This window comes from Plectropomus leopardus, chromosome 6 (genome assembly GCF_026936395.1).
Source record: "Plectropomus leopardus strain MGB_pleo_1.0 chromosome 6, ASM2693639v1, whole genome shotgun sequence".
NCBI lineage: Eukaryota > Metazoa > Chordata > Actinopteri > Perciformes > Serranidae > Plectropomus > Plectropomus leopardus.
This window is the reverse complement of record NC_142181.1, coordinates 6,505,834-6,520,077: the sequence shown is the minus strand read 5'-3', so window position 1 is coordinate 6,520,077 and position 14,244 is coordinate 6,505,834. Positions and strand designations below refer to the sequence as shown.

The following is a 14,244-nucleotide window of genomic DNA, read 5'->3' as shown; positions in this document are numbered from 1 at the left end:
TTCCATGGTACATCGTCTGTACAGAATGTTCTGAATTAACAGCAGGGTCACTCACACATTCATTTATTTATGGCGGCCCACCATGATTAAAACATCTCCCTCCACGTATTGATTTTTTGAGCTGGACCATTCATGAGGAGGTCTTCGGGATTGTATATACAGTACCGTTTTGTTATAAATTGCACCTCTTGGAGGGCAGTGAATACTCTGGGCACAGATTGAGCAGCAGAACACCAGGCACAGTGAAAGTGAAACCTAACCATTAAATGTGCTTGGTCATAAAGTTTGCTTTCACTCTCTGTGGTTACGGCTGCTCCTTCCATTGATCCAATCAAATTAGCTTTGACTAGAGTGACAGATAAATTATTTATCTAAATATACTGTTTTTCAAATTACACATTAAATGTTATAATCCAACAAATTGGGCCTGGTTGACCTGTGCCAATGAATGGGAGATACAGTGATACATAAATATATAAAAATATATATAAATAGATACATAGGGGTTGATTTCACATACATGTATTTTAGACATTTAAGACATTTAGACATTAGACATTTTAGAAACTGCATCACAGAATTCATATGAAACAAAGTAAAATATCTGACTTATGAATTAGACTTTCTATGGCATCAAAGACAATATGCATGTTTATACTTGGACCTTTTCTGTTTGTTTTGTATTATTTTATTTTCCAGTTGACAAAACTTTTTTTTTTCCTTTGATGGATATTTCTTTATACTATGCCAATTTTATAGAGTAATGCTGTGCTGGCCATGGAATCAGATTTAGTCTCCTTATGCTTGTATTCACTGCAGTTAATGATTATTTGATGCAACCCATGCTTAATGAAGGCAAGGCAAGTTTGTTTATACAGCATTTCATGCAGGCAACTTAAGATTATTTACTTAATGAAGTTAAAAAAGACACAGGTGTGAGAAGTAAAAGGGCATAGCACAAGTTAAGAAAGACACAGGTAAAAGGAATGAGAGATTATAAAGTTTAAAAAAAGAGTTTAAAAAGACATTAAATGCAAAAGAAGTGCATTTCAATCAAAAGACTTCGTGAGCATAAAAGTCTTTAGCCTGTTTTTAAAAGTAGTTAGAATGTGTAAAAAAAACTGAGATGATAAGAAAATATAAAACAATTTGTTGTTGAAGAATACTTGAGTTGAAATAGTTGAGCTTCTACTCAGTGACTCATTAGGAGAGAGTTGCACAAACCATAATTTCTTGTGTTATTGGATTGTTTGCATTCAATGTTGAGCTGATTAAATCCTTATGGCCAATATACACAGGATCAAAGCTGTCAGAAAGGATTGGTTTGTATAGTTTGTACAGTATGTGCACACAGCTCAGTGAAATTCCCTGGTATATGCATATAAATGTCTGTATTTACGGTTGACTTAAAAGGAATTTGTAATGATGCATTTTATTTATGTCTGTGTCTGTCTCCACGCGAACACTGCCGAACTACTTTTTTTGTGTTTGTATTTAGAGAGAGAGAGAGGTTCTCCCTCTTACTCTTTGTGTTCACATATATTGTGTTTTAGCAGCAATTCCCAGTAAAGTTTATCTCATTTTAATGAGCATGAAATTGGATCATGGCTCATCAAACATCTTGACCAGTTGAGTGATCACAGGGAGGGTAAAAGTAACAAGAGGTTGTCATACTCTTGTACAGCCAAAAAGCATCCGTTAGCACATTTTAACGAACTGCAATCATATATATATGCTTGTAAAACACAAAAAAACCCACTTATATTATAAACATGGCTAATGTAGAGATGCAGCTCTGTTTCTGAGACATCTCCAATTGATACTGAAACTTCGACAGAGCCATGACTTAGCTGGAGCACAGATGAAACATGATGCAGCTGGATCCTGTGTAGGCTACATGTGGTGTTATTAACTCCCCCACTGTCGAAATATGTCTTTAGCGGTTGATCATTGTTGTATTTTTACAAAAGGCTGACAAATGAGCACCTGCAGGATCATTGAGTATCACGTGACAGGAGAGGAATGGCGTGCTAGTGCTCTCAAGTGCCTTAATTGTAATTTTAAAAATGCAGAAGTCTCACGGGGGTCATGGAGCTCCCAATAGTTCCAGCGCTGAGCCCCATTTATTTTCACTGATCCTGAGGCCAAAAGGTCAAAAAAGGCCAATTTAAATGAGAAAAAAAGGTAAGTGAACAACTGACATAATAAAAATCCAAACAGTAATACAGCAGTGCACTGGTTCACAGTGCAAAGTGTGCTGAAATAAATATAAAATGGATGGAATCATAAACAAAAGGTTAATATGACAGTGGGCCTATATACACTCCATACAGTGATGCTCTTATATTCATTAGTGATCATAATATTATGATAGTATGCACTTATGAGCAAAACATAGCCTACTTAAAGTCAGTAGTTTTTTATATTTGATATCTTTGAATTGATTTCCTGTTGCATTAATATGTATGTTGCATTTTATTGCTGTAGGTATTTACCATTGTGCTCATTTTATATCCTTTATGTAATGGTCTAATCTACAGCAATGCATCATATACTATAAAATCATTATTGTATCCTGGCTGTGCTGTGAGAACCATGTAGCTTTTAAGTACAGTTTTAAGTTACTTTACACCGCTGGTTGTGAGTAATGACGACCATAGAAGCGAAAGAAATATAAATGCTTACATTAAATGTCTTGAGAACAAATGTCATTCCCTCTAAAATTACGCACAGAAAAACGCATTAACGCTGTCTCTCCAAGGCTCCCCATAAAATGATATTATGTATATTGACTGTGAATGTAGTGAACGTAGTAATCAATGCAGATCATGCGCTAATATTGGCTGAAAATTGCTGAAGATATAGTGGCTGCTGGAACTACCTGCGGCTCCATAGACCACGTGACGGCGTGACGGCGAGACCGAAGCGTGTCGTAACTTTGTCTTTAGATGGCACTCGTACCCTGTCGCAACTTCAGACTTTAACTAACTTAAATACTGCCTCCTCTGAAACAAACAGTCGCTTTAAACATCGCAAGTTCTACTGAAAGTTTTTGGCCACTTTTTTTGTCGCGTGGATGTCTGGTGGAACAATTTACGAGGGGACAGGACAAAGAAAAAGGAACACAGACCACGCCACAAACAAATCATGGGGGATGGAGAACCACCTGCCTGGGCGCTACAGTTTTCGACAGTTTTACTGCACAACAGTAAAGAATCATTCGACTCCAGATTTGATGTGTTAAATGATTCTATCAAAAGTATGAAAAAAAGATCCTCGCGCTGTGTCAAACAGGCTCAGCAATGCCGGCACACGAGTAGGTGAACTGGAGGACCTGTTTGCCACTGACAAAAAGGTCGTTAAAGACCTGTGGAGCTCTAACGTAAACGAGCGGAGTATGCGGACACCAGGAAAAAGCCCCGGGACACACAGAGCACCGGTATGGCATACTGCACCCAGCAAGGCTCGCTGTCACCACTGATGGAAATAAACACATCTTTAAAACCCCAGAAGAAGCCGCCTAAGAACTGAAAACCCTGCTAATCTTTGGTTAAGTGCAAGGCATGTCAGAATGCGCACTGACAGACTGATGTAAGTTACTTTTTCTTAATTTAATAGGCTAATTCACAGTGCTGGACTGTTTAAGTTGGTTTGTTTATGTGGCCTGGTCTGGTTTTGATTTATTAATATTCTAGCGCTAGGCTTGGTAGACCCAGTTAAGCTGTCCCTGCCACTAACTAAGTGGACTTTAATTAGCTACCTTCTCCTATAAAGGACTTAATCTTGCAGAGAACTGTGCTCATCATGTTTCTTTTTTTGTTCGCGGATTGGAGACTGTTATGGCAGTGGTCTTTTGTTTTGGTTTGTGTATTTTTGATTGTGGCATCTTTTGTTATTCCTTTATGTGGAAAAAAGTTACATACAAAAGAAAAATTAATGGCTGAACTTAAAACTCTAGAAATGCAAAATATGCATAACCTAGGAATTCATTATTACTAATTAATAATAAGCCTCAACTCTTAGTGACCATAGTAAACTGGATGCTTCATGGATCATTAGAGGAAAGTTAAATAATGAAATAATAATCTGATGATCCCCAATTATGTAAATAAACCTGTGCATGTAAGATAATAATAATAATAATAATAATAATAATTATTATTATTATTATTATTATTATTATTATTATTATTAATGGTGGCCACCTTGCGCCTGTGGTGCACACACACTAGTTTCTCTTTTGAGTTTCTCCTGACTCAGCCAGTTAGGAGTCACTTTTTATAAATACAACCTTATGACCCTAAAACTAAAGCAGCTGAATGGGACTCAGTCAATTTTTATTTCATTATGTGCACCTGTGCTTTCCTTTCTGTGACATGCCAACATGTCTTCTGTGAAAAAGGCCAATACCCCAGATAAGTACCATCCAACTCACCCCTCTAATGAGACTAATCATATTTACCTTAATTGCATAAATTAATGTCAGGTGTTGTTTCTTCCTGCTGAAACCAAGTACTAAATTATAAAAAAACCTGCACAGAATAAATGCTTTATTGAGAGGTAGTTTGACACACCAATAACTGAACTGCTACTCCCGCCACGCAATAAGAAGATTGTTTTGTTAAAGGTCCAGAATGTAGGATTTAGGGAGATTTACTGGCAGAAATTGAATTAAATGTATGTTTTCATTCATTTATTACCACCGAGACTAAGGTTTCACTAAGGTCTTAGGTTTCAGTTACCTTGGAATGGGCTGTTGATTACTGCACCAGGAGTGAGTCGTTAAACCAAACAGTGGCTCTAGAAACAAACCCAAGACTTTCACCCAGGAGCCTGGTGTTTGTTTCTCTTATGAATGTTGAACCAAACCATATTTTTTTCTACACCTTACCATGTGCTTTTAATATCTAAACCTAAGCACATGCTTTTATTGCACAAGGAAATACACATAAATACAAGGTGTTTTACCAACATACGTTTATTTTGAAAAAGACTGCATGCATGTAAGATGCAGAAACTGTACATTTACTGTGGAAATGGAACTGTATTTTGAAATTACACAATGCATTCAAGAGACATAAATTGACATGTCGCCCCAGAATGTCAGCAACAAATGTAGGATGATACCTAGCACATGATATGTTAACATGAACACAACTGACCAAGCAGCGATATTAATGAGTTGGGATGAGAATATGTTGACAATTACTTTTTCACAATTTTTGGGTTCTGTAGTTCTACAAACTTAGCACACTGGAGACAATTCATTTGGTTGCAATCTGCAACCCCCGCAGTCATACGCTACAAAATCCTACATACTAGACCTTTAATTTCCTAATTAAATTAACTGATTTGAGGTCTTATAACTTCAAACATTGCAATTTGTGGCTGTCAGTGAGCCCAATGGCTCAGTATAAAATGTTTTCATTATGCAAAATGATGGGAGAACTGTATTATTCTATGACGAATTATAATAAGAAAATTAAGCTTTATGGGTTGAATTTGACCTTGAGCTACTGTATTTCTCCACACAAGGTAACATCCGGAACACGGAGAAGCTTAGCTACGACCGGCAGCAGCAGTACGAGATCCAGGTGACGGCCTGGGACTGCGGCCAGAAGAGAGCTCTGCATAGCGTCCCTGTCCGCATTGACGTAAAGCCTGTCTGCAAGCCTGGCTGGCAAGGTGGGTCCTCATCACATGAATATGTGTGTAGGGATTTCAGGCAGGTCTGACTGAATGATGTTAATACATTCTGAAATGCAGGTGCAATTATTTGCGTGTGATTACTTGAAGTTTGTTCAATATGTGTGCCTGGCTGTATTGTACAGCATGTGCACAAGGATGGATCATGAAGTAAGAGCTCCGTGTGTTCTCTTTATGCTCACAGGAGTACAGATGGGATTATTTGAATGTCATTACTTCAGGGCGTGTGCTTACCTTTGAATGTGTGGTACTTGCTATTGTGTACGTTGTTTTTGTCTATTTGTGCTCATCATACTGGTTTCTCCTTTCTCTCTGAATACCATTCTATATTTCTGTCATTTGCACTTTTTTGTTTGTCTTTCCCCTTTAAGGCCTCTTTTTTTCTCCGTCTGTCTTTCCTTCCCTCCCTGAGGAATTGGCCTGTCAAGTTTAGCTGGTGTGATCAACAGCACTTTTCTAAGAGCACCGTGACACAGCCAACACGGCTCTTAGCACATCAGAAAGCAGTCATGGCAGCCTTAACAAGGCCCAGAGTAATGCAAAGACAAGTGTCTGCACTGAATGCTACAACAGCAACACAAATGGAGCTCGGGATAACTGCAGACGCAATTTACACTTGTCAGAGAGGGCAGCAGCTCGTGTGATAAAAGACGAACACACGCAGGGTGCGCCACATGTAACCATGTGCAATCTGTGTTGTTCTGTCATTAACAAGGTGATTCATGTGCTGGATTTCTTTGGCGTCCAGCCATTTAACGTCCCACAGGACGGGCTGGTGATAAACAGCGGTAAACGAGGACCCTGGCAGCAGCTCAGTGGCTGCCACTGAACCCTGCAAAAAAACTGTTAAGTTGTTTGGCTCATATTCAATCTTCCAATCTGTGTTTTCTCAAAACAAGTTGCAACACATGCCTGTGGTTTTAGATAATTTTACAAGTTTCTGATCTGAGGCAGGAAGCACAAGGTCGGGATCCTAAAACAAGTCTGAAAAAGCCGAATCAATTCATTTTGCATCAAGAAAATAAATGATTCAAGGAACCGCCTAGCCTAAATAATTTCTTGAGAAGGGTATTTTTTGCAGTAACAGCTCTACCAGACTGGGGACTAATGTTAAAATTCACATGAATTAAGGTCACCGAATCAAACAACGAAAAAGAAAAGTTAAAAAAAAAAGGCTAAAAGTTTCACCCTTTGTTCTTGATTTCAAAATGAATAAATGGAAGCAGCACAAAGTCACTGTGGCAGCACTTGACAGCATGCTGGGTAGTGGGATTTTGTTCCTAATGCCAAGGGGCAAAGTTACAAAAAAGGATGATAACAAGTAGAATCACAGACTTTAGGATCTACAACAAAAGCATACAGACACACACCAGAGAGCAGGTTACACAAAGAAATTTGCATAGTCGTAGACACACAGTTGTGCACTGAAATCTTAAATTTTCTTACATCAAAAGCACACAAACTTCTAAGATGCACATATTCTAAATACACGGTTACTGTGGGAGTATATGCCAGTTTTATGTCTGCGCTGAGCACACATGCATTCACATACACAGCCAGGGCTGTTGTGGGTGTACAGAGTGACATTAACTCCCTCTCTAGGCTCTCAGAGATAATCCTGTCTTTGAAGCCTGTTTGCAATATTTTTTTTTTCACGAGTGCATTTTTCAAATTAGGTTTTTCAACACACGATTATGGCGAGAGGATACACACAAATACACACAAGCACAGATACGCTCTCCCTTGATGAAAGGGCAGTCATCCCTATGAGTGTTGTTTGGCAGCAGGGATGAATGGGAAAGATGGAGAGGGGAAGTAAATGCCATGGCCACAGATCAGGGGATATTTAATAGGGCCACTGGTTGCTGTATTAAAGGCAGGCTACTGTGGGAATGTCAAAGACACACACACACACACACACACACACACACACACACACACATACTCACACAGTCAAACATGTGCCTTCTTCCGGTGAAAAACAGTAATCTGTCTGTTCAAATTAGCTATGGTCTCTGGCTCGGGACAGCAGGGCTCAGCTGTGTGTCTCTTGTGACCAATCACATGTCCTCACTTGTCTTGTGGAAAGTCTTTTTACTGACTGCCAGTACCTGTTCACTTGCACGAACACACACACTCACACAAGTGTGCGTATGCATCACCATATCAATTTTTTCTTTCTAAGGAACTTGAGTTGCATCATTTTTCATGATGCAGTTTTTGAACTGGTTGTGTCTGCTTAGGGGGACTCTGTACCATCTGCCTGAGGGGAGGAGCTGATATTTGGGGTGAAGAACATAGGTTGGATCTGAGATGATTTTTTTGTGCCTGTCTGATTATGGTTTGTTGAAAGTTATCTTGAAGACTTGGATTTTGACAGACTCCCATAATCTTCATAGCTGTCTTCATATTAATCTGTGGATTTGGGCCTTTGACTGGGCTGTCAAGTGACCAAACCAGGCAGAGATCCCATAGCCTAGGAGGCTTTCCAGTAAGGCGTGATAGAATAGGAGCTGTACTTCCTGGGTCACACCAAAGGTTCCCAGCCTCCTCAGGAAGTGCAGCCTCTGCTGTACTTTGGAACAGATGACTTCTACATGAGCCCTACACACCAGATTTTTGTCAGTGCCGATGCCCAGGTACCTGTTGGAGTCCACCTGTGTTGGTCTGAACATGGATGACCGCTGGTGAATGATCACCAAAAGACTTGGGGTCGAAAACCATCTCCTATTGTCCTATCTCCTCTCTGTTGTAGCAAAGTCGTAAAATTCTGCCAGACCATGTCTGTCACGACACTGCTCTTTCAATGAGCACAGTGGTCACTTTATTTGTCCTGTAAAACTTCATAAATAGACATAAGGCTGTGGTTGTTGATGACTACCCAACTGAAAAGATATAGTGAAAAAAGTATATTTTGGATATAACAACTATATTGCTCCTAAGGTCAAGAATCACTTTTAATGCTTAAATAATATTGGCTCTTACCAGCTATATTTTAGTTGTGGATGGCTCTTTATTTCCTCAGACATCAATCCTCTCAACCAACTGTTACTGTCAGTTAGTGAACTCTTGTACTTCAGCATTTGAATCAATGGAAACTACATCATGGATTTGGGATGGTCACAAAATTGGAGCCAACAGAGAGAAAGGCTGACACTATGTAATCAACATTTTTTTTGCTAATCCAAAATCATTTCAAACTTTCCAAACTATTTCCATCCATCTCCTATCTGTCCCTACATCTCCCTGCTTGCTGCTCTCCACACAGAAACACACACACATGAACACACACACACACACACACACACATACACATACACGTAAAACTAATAATGGAATGGGTGAACAGAAGGGAAGATAAGTGAGAGAGTAAGCAGGCTGCTGTGGAGCCTTTTCTTTTTTTTATATTAGTTATCAATTTTATTTGGTGTGATACAGTTTGTTTCGCACACCACAGATTGACAGTTTGACAGAAAGCTTTAATGGTCAATCTTAGAGAAAAAAAACTTCATCCTTCTGTTTTTTTGTTGCCTTGGGTCTTTGGATGAGGTTTTAAAATATCCATGCAACACCATCTTTAACTAGGCAGTAAATGTGAATTTTAATCAGGTTATCGAAATGAGATACATAAACCCTCAAAGATCAGGGAACAATATGATATTATTACACATCCTTTAGACACACATACTATGTCCGTATTATTAAGTTCATATGTCAACATTACAAGAAAAATTCAGCATTGAAACCTAGAATATAATGTAAACTTGATATAAGATTTAACTGATGTCATGTTTTATCTTTCGAGAAACCTTCAACTTTCAACCAGCTCTGTGTCATCACAGTGTAGGCAGTACGGGAGGATTAACAGTTTGGCTTCCTCCTGTGCTGCCTGCGCCTGAGCTCTACGCCCATCTGCTGGGTAATGGAGAACGCATCAATTAAGATGCAAAAAGTTTCCCTTTTAGGTTGGGAGATTTTTTTCCCTGTTTATCTACTTCATCGTCCAATATTGCATGGCATTCAGGCAAAATTTACGACGTAACAATGATATATATGTATTTAAAAAAAGGAATATTTCCTTTTAAACTTAAAGGGGGGAGTTTTGGCAGTTCAAAATGTCAGAAAATCATTGCAGAGATTCTCGTGATGATCAAGAGCCCTATGGACCACTGGTTTATGCTACATGTCTGTAAACAGTGTACTTATTGTCCCATTAAATCTCAACAAGCTCTCCTCACCAATAAAATACGAGCCAGAGCCATTTCTGTCATGTATTTCCTCTAAAACAGGTGGTGTAGTCACATACACACGCACACCCACACCCTCACGCACACACTCACGCACACAATCACACACATGCACTCTTATAGACTTGCAATTATCCCTCAGCATGTAAAGTTTTTAAGTGTCCAACTCAAAAAAGAAGTTCTTATTTGGTGCAATACTGATGCTGCCTCCTCCCCTTCAGTAAAGCTCACTCTCTCTCAAACACACACACAGTATGTACAAAGCCATTCACACTAACACAGCTAAGCTCGAGCATTGAGTGACAGATTGCCTCACTGATGAAAAAAATAAATCAGCATATTCATATTCATCCTTTGTGTGTTGAATGTGGTTGCTCAGCCTTGTGTACTTGTGTTCATGTGCTTGTGTCTGTGTGTATATGTTTGTAGTATGCATGCTGAATTACCTTTTAAACAGTCCCTAATTAAATGTGACCTCATGGATATTGTCAGTTGAGGCAATTAGTCTGAACGTCAGCCTGCAGACCAGGTTTTGAAACTATCAGGGAATAATTAGAGCAATATGGCATACAGGATGTGTTTACGTTTTAGATGTTTGCATTTCACCGTCACTTTCTTTCTAATGAGACACCATCATTATTTCTTATTTGGAAATAAGTGCTTTTGAATATTTACCTTTGACATCAGCAGTGTTTCATGGCATCAAAATAATATCATTGGGAAAGTTGAACAAAAATATAATTTTTGTCCATAGACTTTACAGAATGAGACTTGTGAAGCTGTTGTATAAAAATATTCCATACTGTATTTGTTTGATGTCTCTATTTCTCTACAAAATTTAAATAAAGGGAAGTTCATTGACAGACACTGTATTGGTGATGCTGGAGGAAAAAAATGTGTTGTTAAAAGAGCTGAATAAAAAATTAGTAAGTTTGGAATGTGCTGTGAAGAAGATGTGACTAGTTATTAAAAATGCATGTGCCACACGTCAATTTGACTTGTTAGAAAAGAGGATTTTTTGAAACAATGGTTGGATCTATGTTTGGAATAAATCTGTGACAACTGTAAACATTTCCATGGTCTGCAAGGCGAATATAATCTGTGGACTTTCTGTATTTGACCCAGTCCACAGAATAAATGTTGGCATTGCATTGTTCCTGCAAACCACATATATGTGATTTGTACATTTCATATGTAGGCCAACTCCCACATTTGCAGCAGATGTTGGCCTTTACAGGATTGCCCCTTTTCACCAATTCTGTTTGCGATATTCATGGACAGGATCTCAAGGCGCGGCCATGGGAGAAAGGGGTCAGGTATGAGGGCCTCAGAATTTCATTCTTGCTCTTTGCAGATGATGTAGTTCTGTTGCCTCTATCACAACGTGACCTCCAGCATGCACTGGGGCAGTTTCCTGCTGAGTGTTAATTGGTCCAGATGTGAGTCAGCACCTCCAAGTCTGAGCCCATGGGTTTCTGCCAGAAAATGATGGGTCACCCCCTCTGAGTTTGCATAGAGTTACTGCCCCAAGCAAAGGAATTCAAGTATATCGGGGTTTTGTTCACTAGTGAGATAAAATAGGGCGTAAGATGGACAGGCGGTTGGGCATGGCATCTGCATTGATGTGGGCTCTGCACCAGAATGTAGTGGTGAAGAAAGAGCTGAGCCCAAAGCCAAATCTCTTGATTTACAGGCCCATTTACATCCCAACCCTCACCAATGGTCATGAGCTTTGAGTAGTGGCCGAAATAGGTTTGCTCTGGAGGGTGACTGAGCTCAGAGTAGATTTTGTCCTTTTTTGAAATGGGCCAGCTAAGGTGGTTCAGGCATCTGATCAGGATGCCTCCCAAATGTCTCCAGTTAAAGGTGACCCGGGCATATCCAACTGGTATGAGGCCTCAGGGTAGACCCAGAACACGCTGGAGGGATTATATATCTCTTCTCATCTCATCTGGCCCGGGAACGCTTTGGGATCCCACACTGTTGTTGGGGAGAGGGATCTGGAACACTTTTCTCAACTTGCTGTCCCTCAACCTGACCCCGAATAAATGGATGAAAATGGATGGATTGATATGTAGCAGATATGTTGAAAGTTTACTTTTAAATTTTCAAATTTATGATTATTTATGTGACAATGTTGTGGTTGATGTGTGGTCAGGTTAGGCACAAAAACCACTTGGTTAGGTCTGACATTGCAAACTCTGGTTAGAAACATCTGCTCTTCTCTGATCTGTGTCATACATATGAAATAAACAATGTTACATATCTGTGGTTTGCAGAAATAGAGAATGCCAATCCCTTATGGTGGAGGCTGTGCTGCTGTATTGCTGGGTAAATATATAAAAGAAATGCTTTTATTGTATAGAACATAAACCATGCCAATAATCCATAAAACATTACATTGACAGCCGTAACACCCTAAAAAATTGTTTTTTTCAGTCAGAATCAGGAAGATTTTTCCGTAAGTTGGTTTCCCCGTGGAATTGCTGAATGCACATTAAGGAACCTCAGTCTTGAAGTGAGGATTAAGATGCAGAGGCATGGAGAGAGATGGATGCTGCGATTTACTTCTACACACGGGCTATTTAACTTAACAGCTGTTGCTCTCTTTAGTTTGATACGAACATTGAGAGCAAAGAACAGGCTGTCACAGGCTGTTGTAAAGAATGACCAATTAACACAAGTGGAAGTACTTGTTTTAATTAACGCAAATATCAGAGGGAGAAAGTAAACCAAGAGCACTTTTTAGAGGACAGAGACACATAAAAAAGAAACTTGACTTAACTTCACTGTTGCACAGTTCTGATAAAAAGTTTAATCTTTTTTCCTAGTCAGTCCAGTTGCCAGAAGAAAAAGTTGGTATTGTACATTTCAGCAAACCATTAATATGTTACATTTGTACGTTCCATACATATCATATTAGTGTTTCTAAAATGAATACTAAATTATACTTATTAGATGCTTGCCAAGCTGCAGACCATTGTTCAAGATTAAAAAAAGGGTTGTTCTTTTGCGAGTCATCTGTGTTTCCGGTGGCTTTTTTAGCCACCAAATGGGAGTCTTCTATCAATGAAAGGTCACTGTTTTTCCAACGGGGTAGCGTGATGAAAAGCAGTTGTTTTTTACTGAGACATTGGTGGGTTTCCTGCTGAGCTGAAAAGGAGGTATTTTAAGCCAAAACATGATCTTTTTCTAAACACAACTAAGTGTTTTTTGCACTTAAACCTAACTGCCCATTAACCACAGTGTCTTTGAAGTTTCAACATATCGGCTTCATAATACTTTGCAAATATAACACATCCATGAGTGCAGAAATGCATAATGCCAATTTATCATCTGGGTTGCAGAATTGACACAGTTATATCCATCCATCTACCCACAATCTGTATGGTTTACATCCATGTAAGCACCCTCTTCTGCTTTTTTTCTCGTTCTGGAAAGGTCTGACAAATCTTAAACTTTCATCAATGCCAAATTAATAATACAAAGGAAAGAATTATAGTATAGTAGAGTAGAGTAAGGTAATCAGAGTTAGCAGACTCAACTGACTCAGTAATATGCATCACCCATCTCTAAAGCTGTCTGCTCATATGAGCCACCATAAGTTACTGGTCATATCAGACCAAGTAATGCTGTAGTAGCTAAACCTTGGAGTATTGAGCAAGCCTGCATTTTGTTACTTATGATTTTCACTTTGTAAGATAAAGATTTTCTTATTTTGTCTTCTGCGAGTTAAATCAGCTAGCTTTAGATAGCTGTGCATCGTGAGAGAACGACAGAAACAAAACTTGCAAGCTAATATGGCTTTTAAGATATGATCCAGTGGTAGTTTCTTAAAAGGGTGTCAGAGACTCAGTGACAGAGTGCAGCGTGTTAGCAGTAAAGTTGGTGGAAAGTTGAGAGCCAAACCTCCGGTAGAGTATCTGAAATCAACACAGCCTCTCAGGCATTTTCTCTCTTTGAGGCGGAGAGCTGCATTTTCTGCTCCACTCTCCTGTGTGCTAGTGTGTGTGTGTGTGTGTGTGTGTGTGTGTGTGTGTGTGTGTGTGTGTGTGTGTGTGTGTGTGTGTGTGTGTGTGTGTGTGTGTGTGTGTGTGTGTGTGTGTGTGTGGGGCAGCCAATGGTCCTGATCTCTGATAAGAGTAGGAAGAGGATGAATTAAAGAGAGGAAGAAGAAAAATAAATGGCTCGGCACTTCCCTTTCCCATTTTCCTCCAACCTCCTACCTCCAACCCTTTCTTGCTTCCTCTCCTCTCTAATCTCAGACTAAGTCTGTCTGGCTTCTGCTTTA

General features: G+C 39.3%; 1 protein-coding gene across 1 annotated transcript in view; it reads left to right on the top strand.

The window, feature by feature from the left end:
- LOC121943375 (calsyntenin-2-like) overlaps positions 1–14,244 on the top strand; it is a 303,089-nt gene that overhangs the window by 182,487 nt on the left and 106,358 nt on the right. Inside the window, exon 5 of the mRNA XM_088078593.1 lies at positions 5,536–5,685. Coding sequence (XP_087934719.1) covers positions 5,536–5,685 — 150 coding nt within the window. The remainder of the gene's footprint in view (positions 1–5,535; positions 5,686–14,244) is intronic.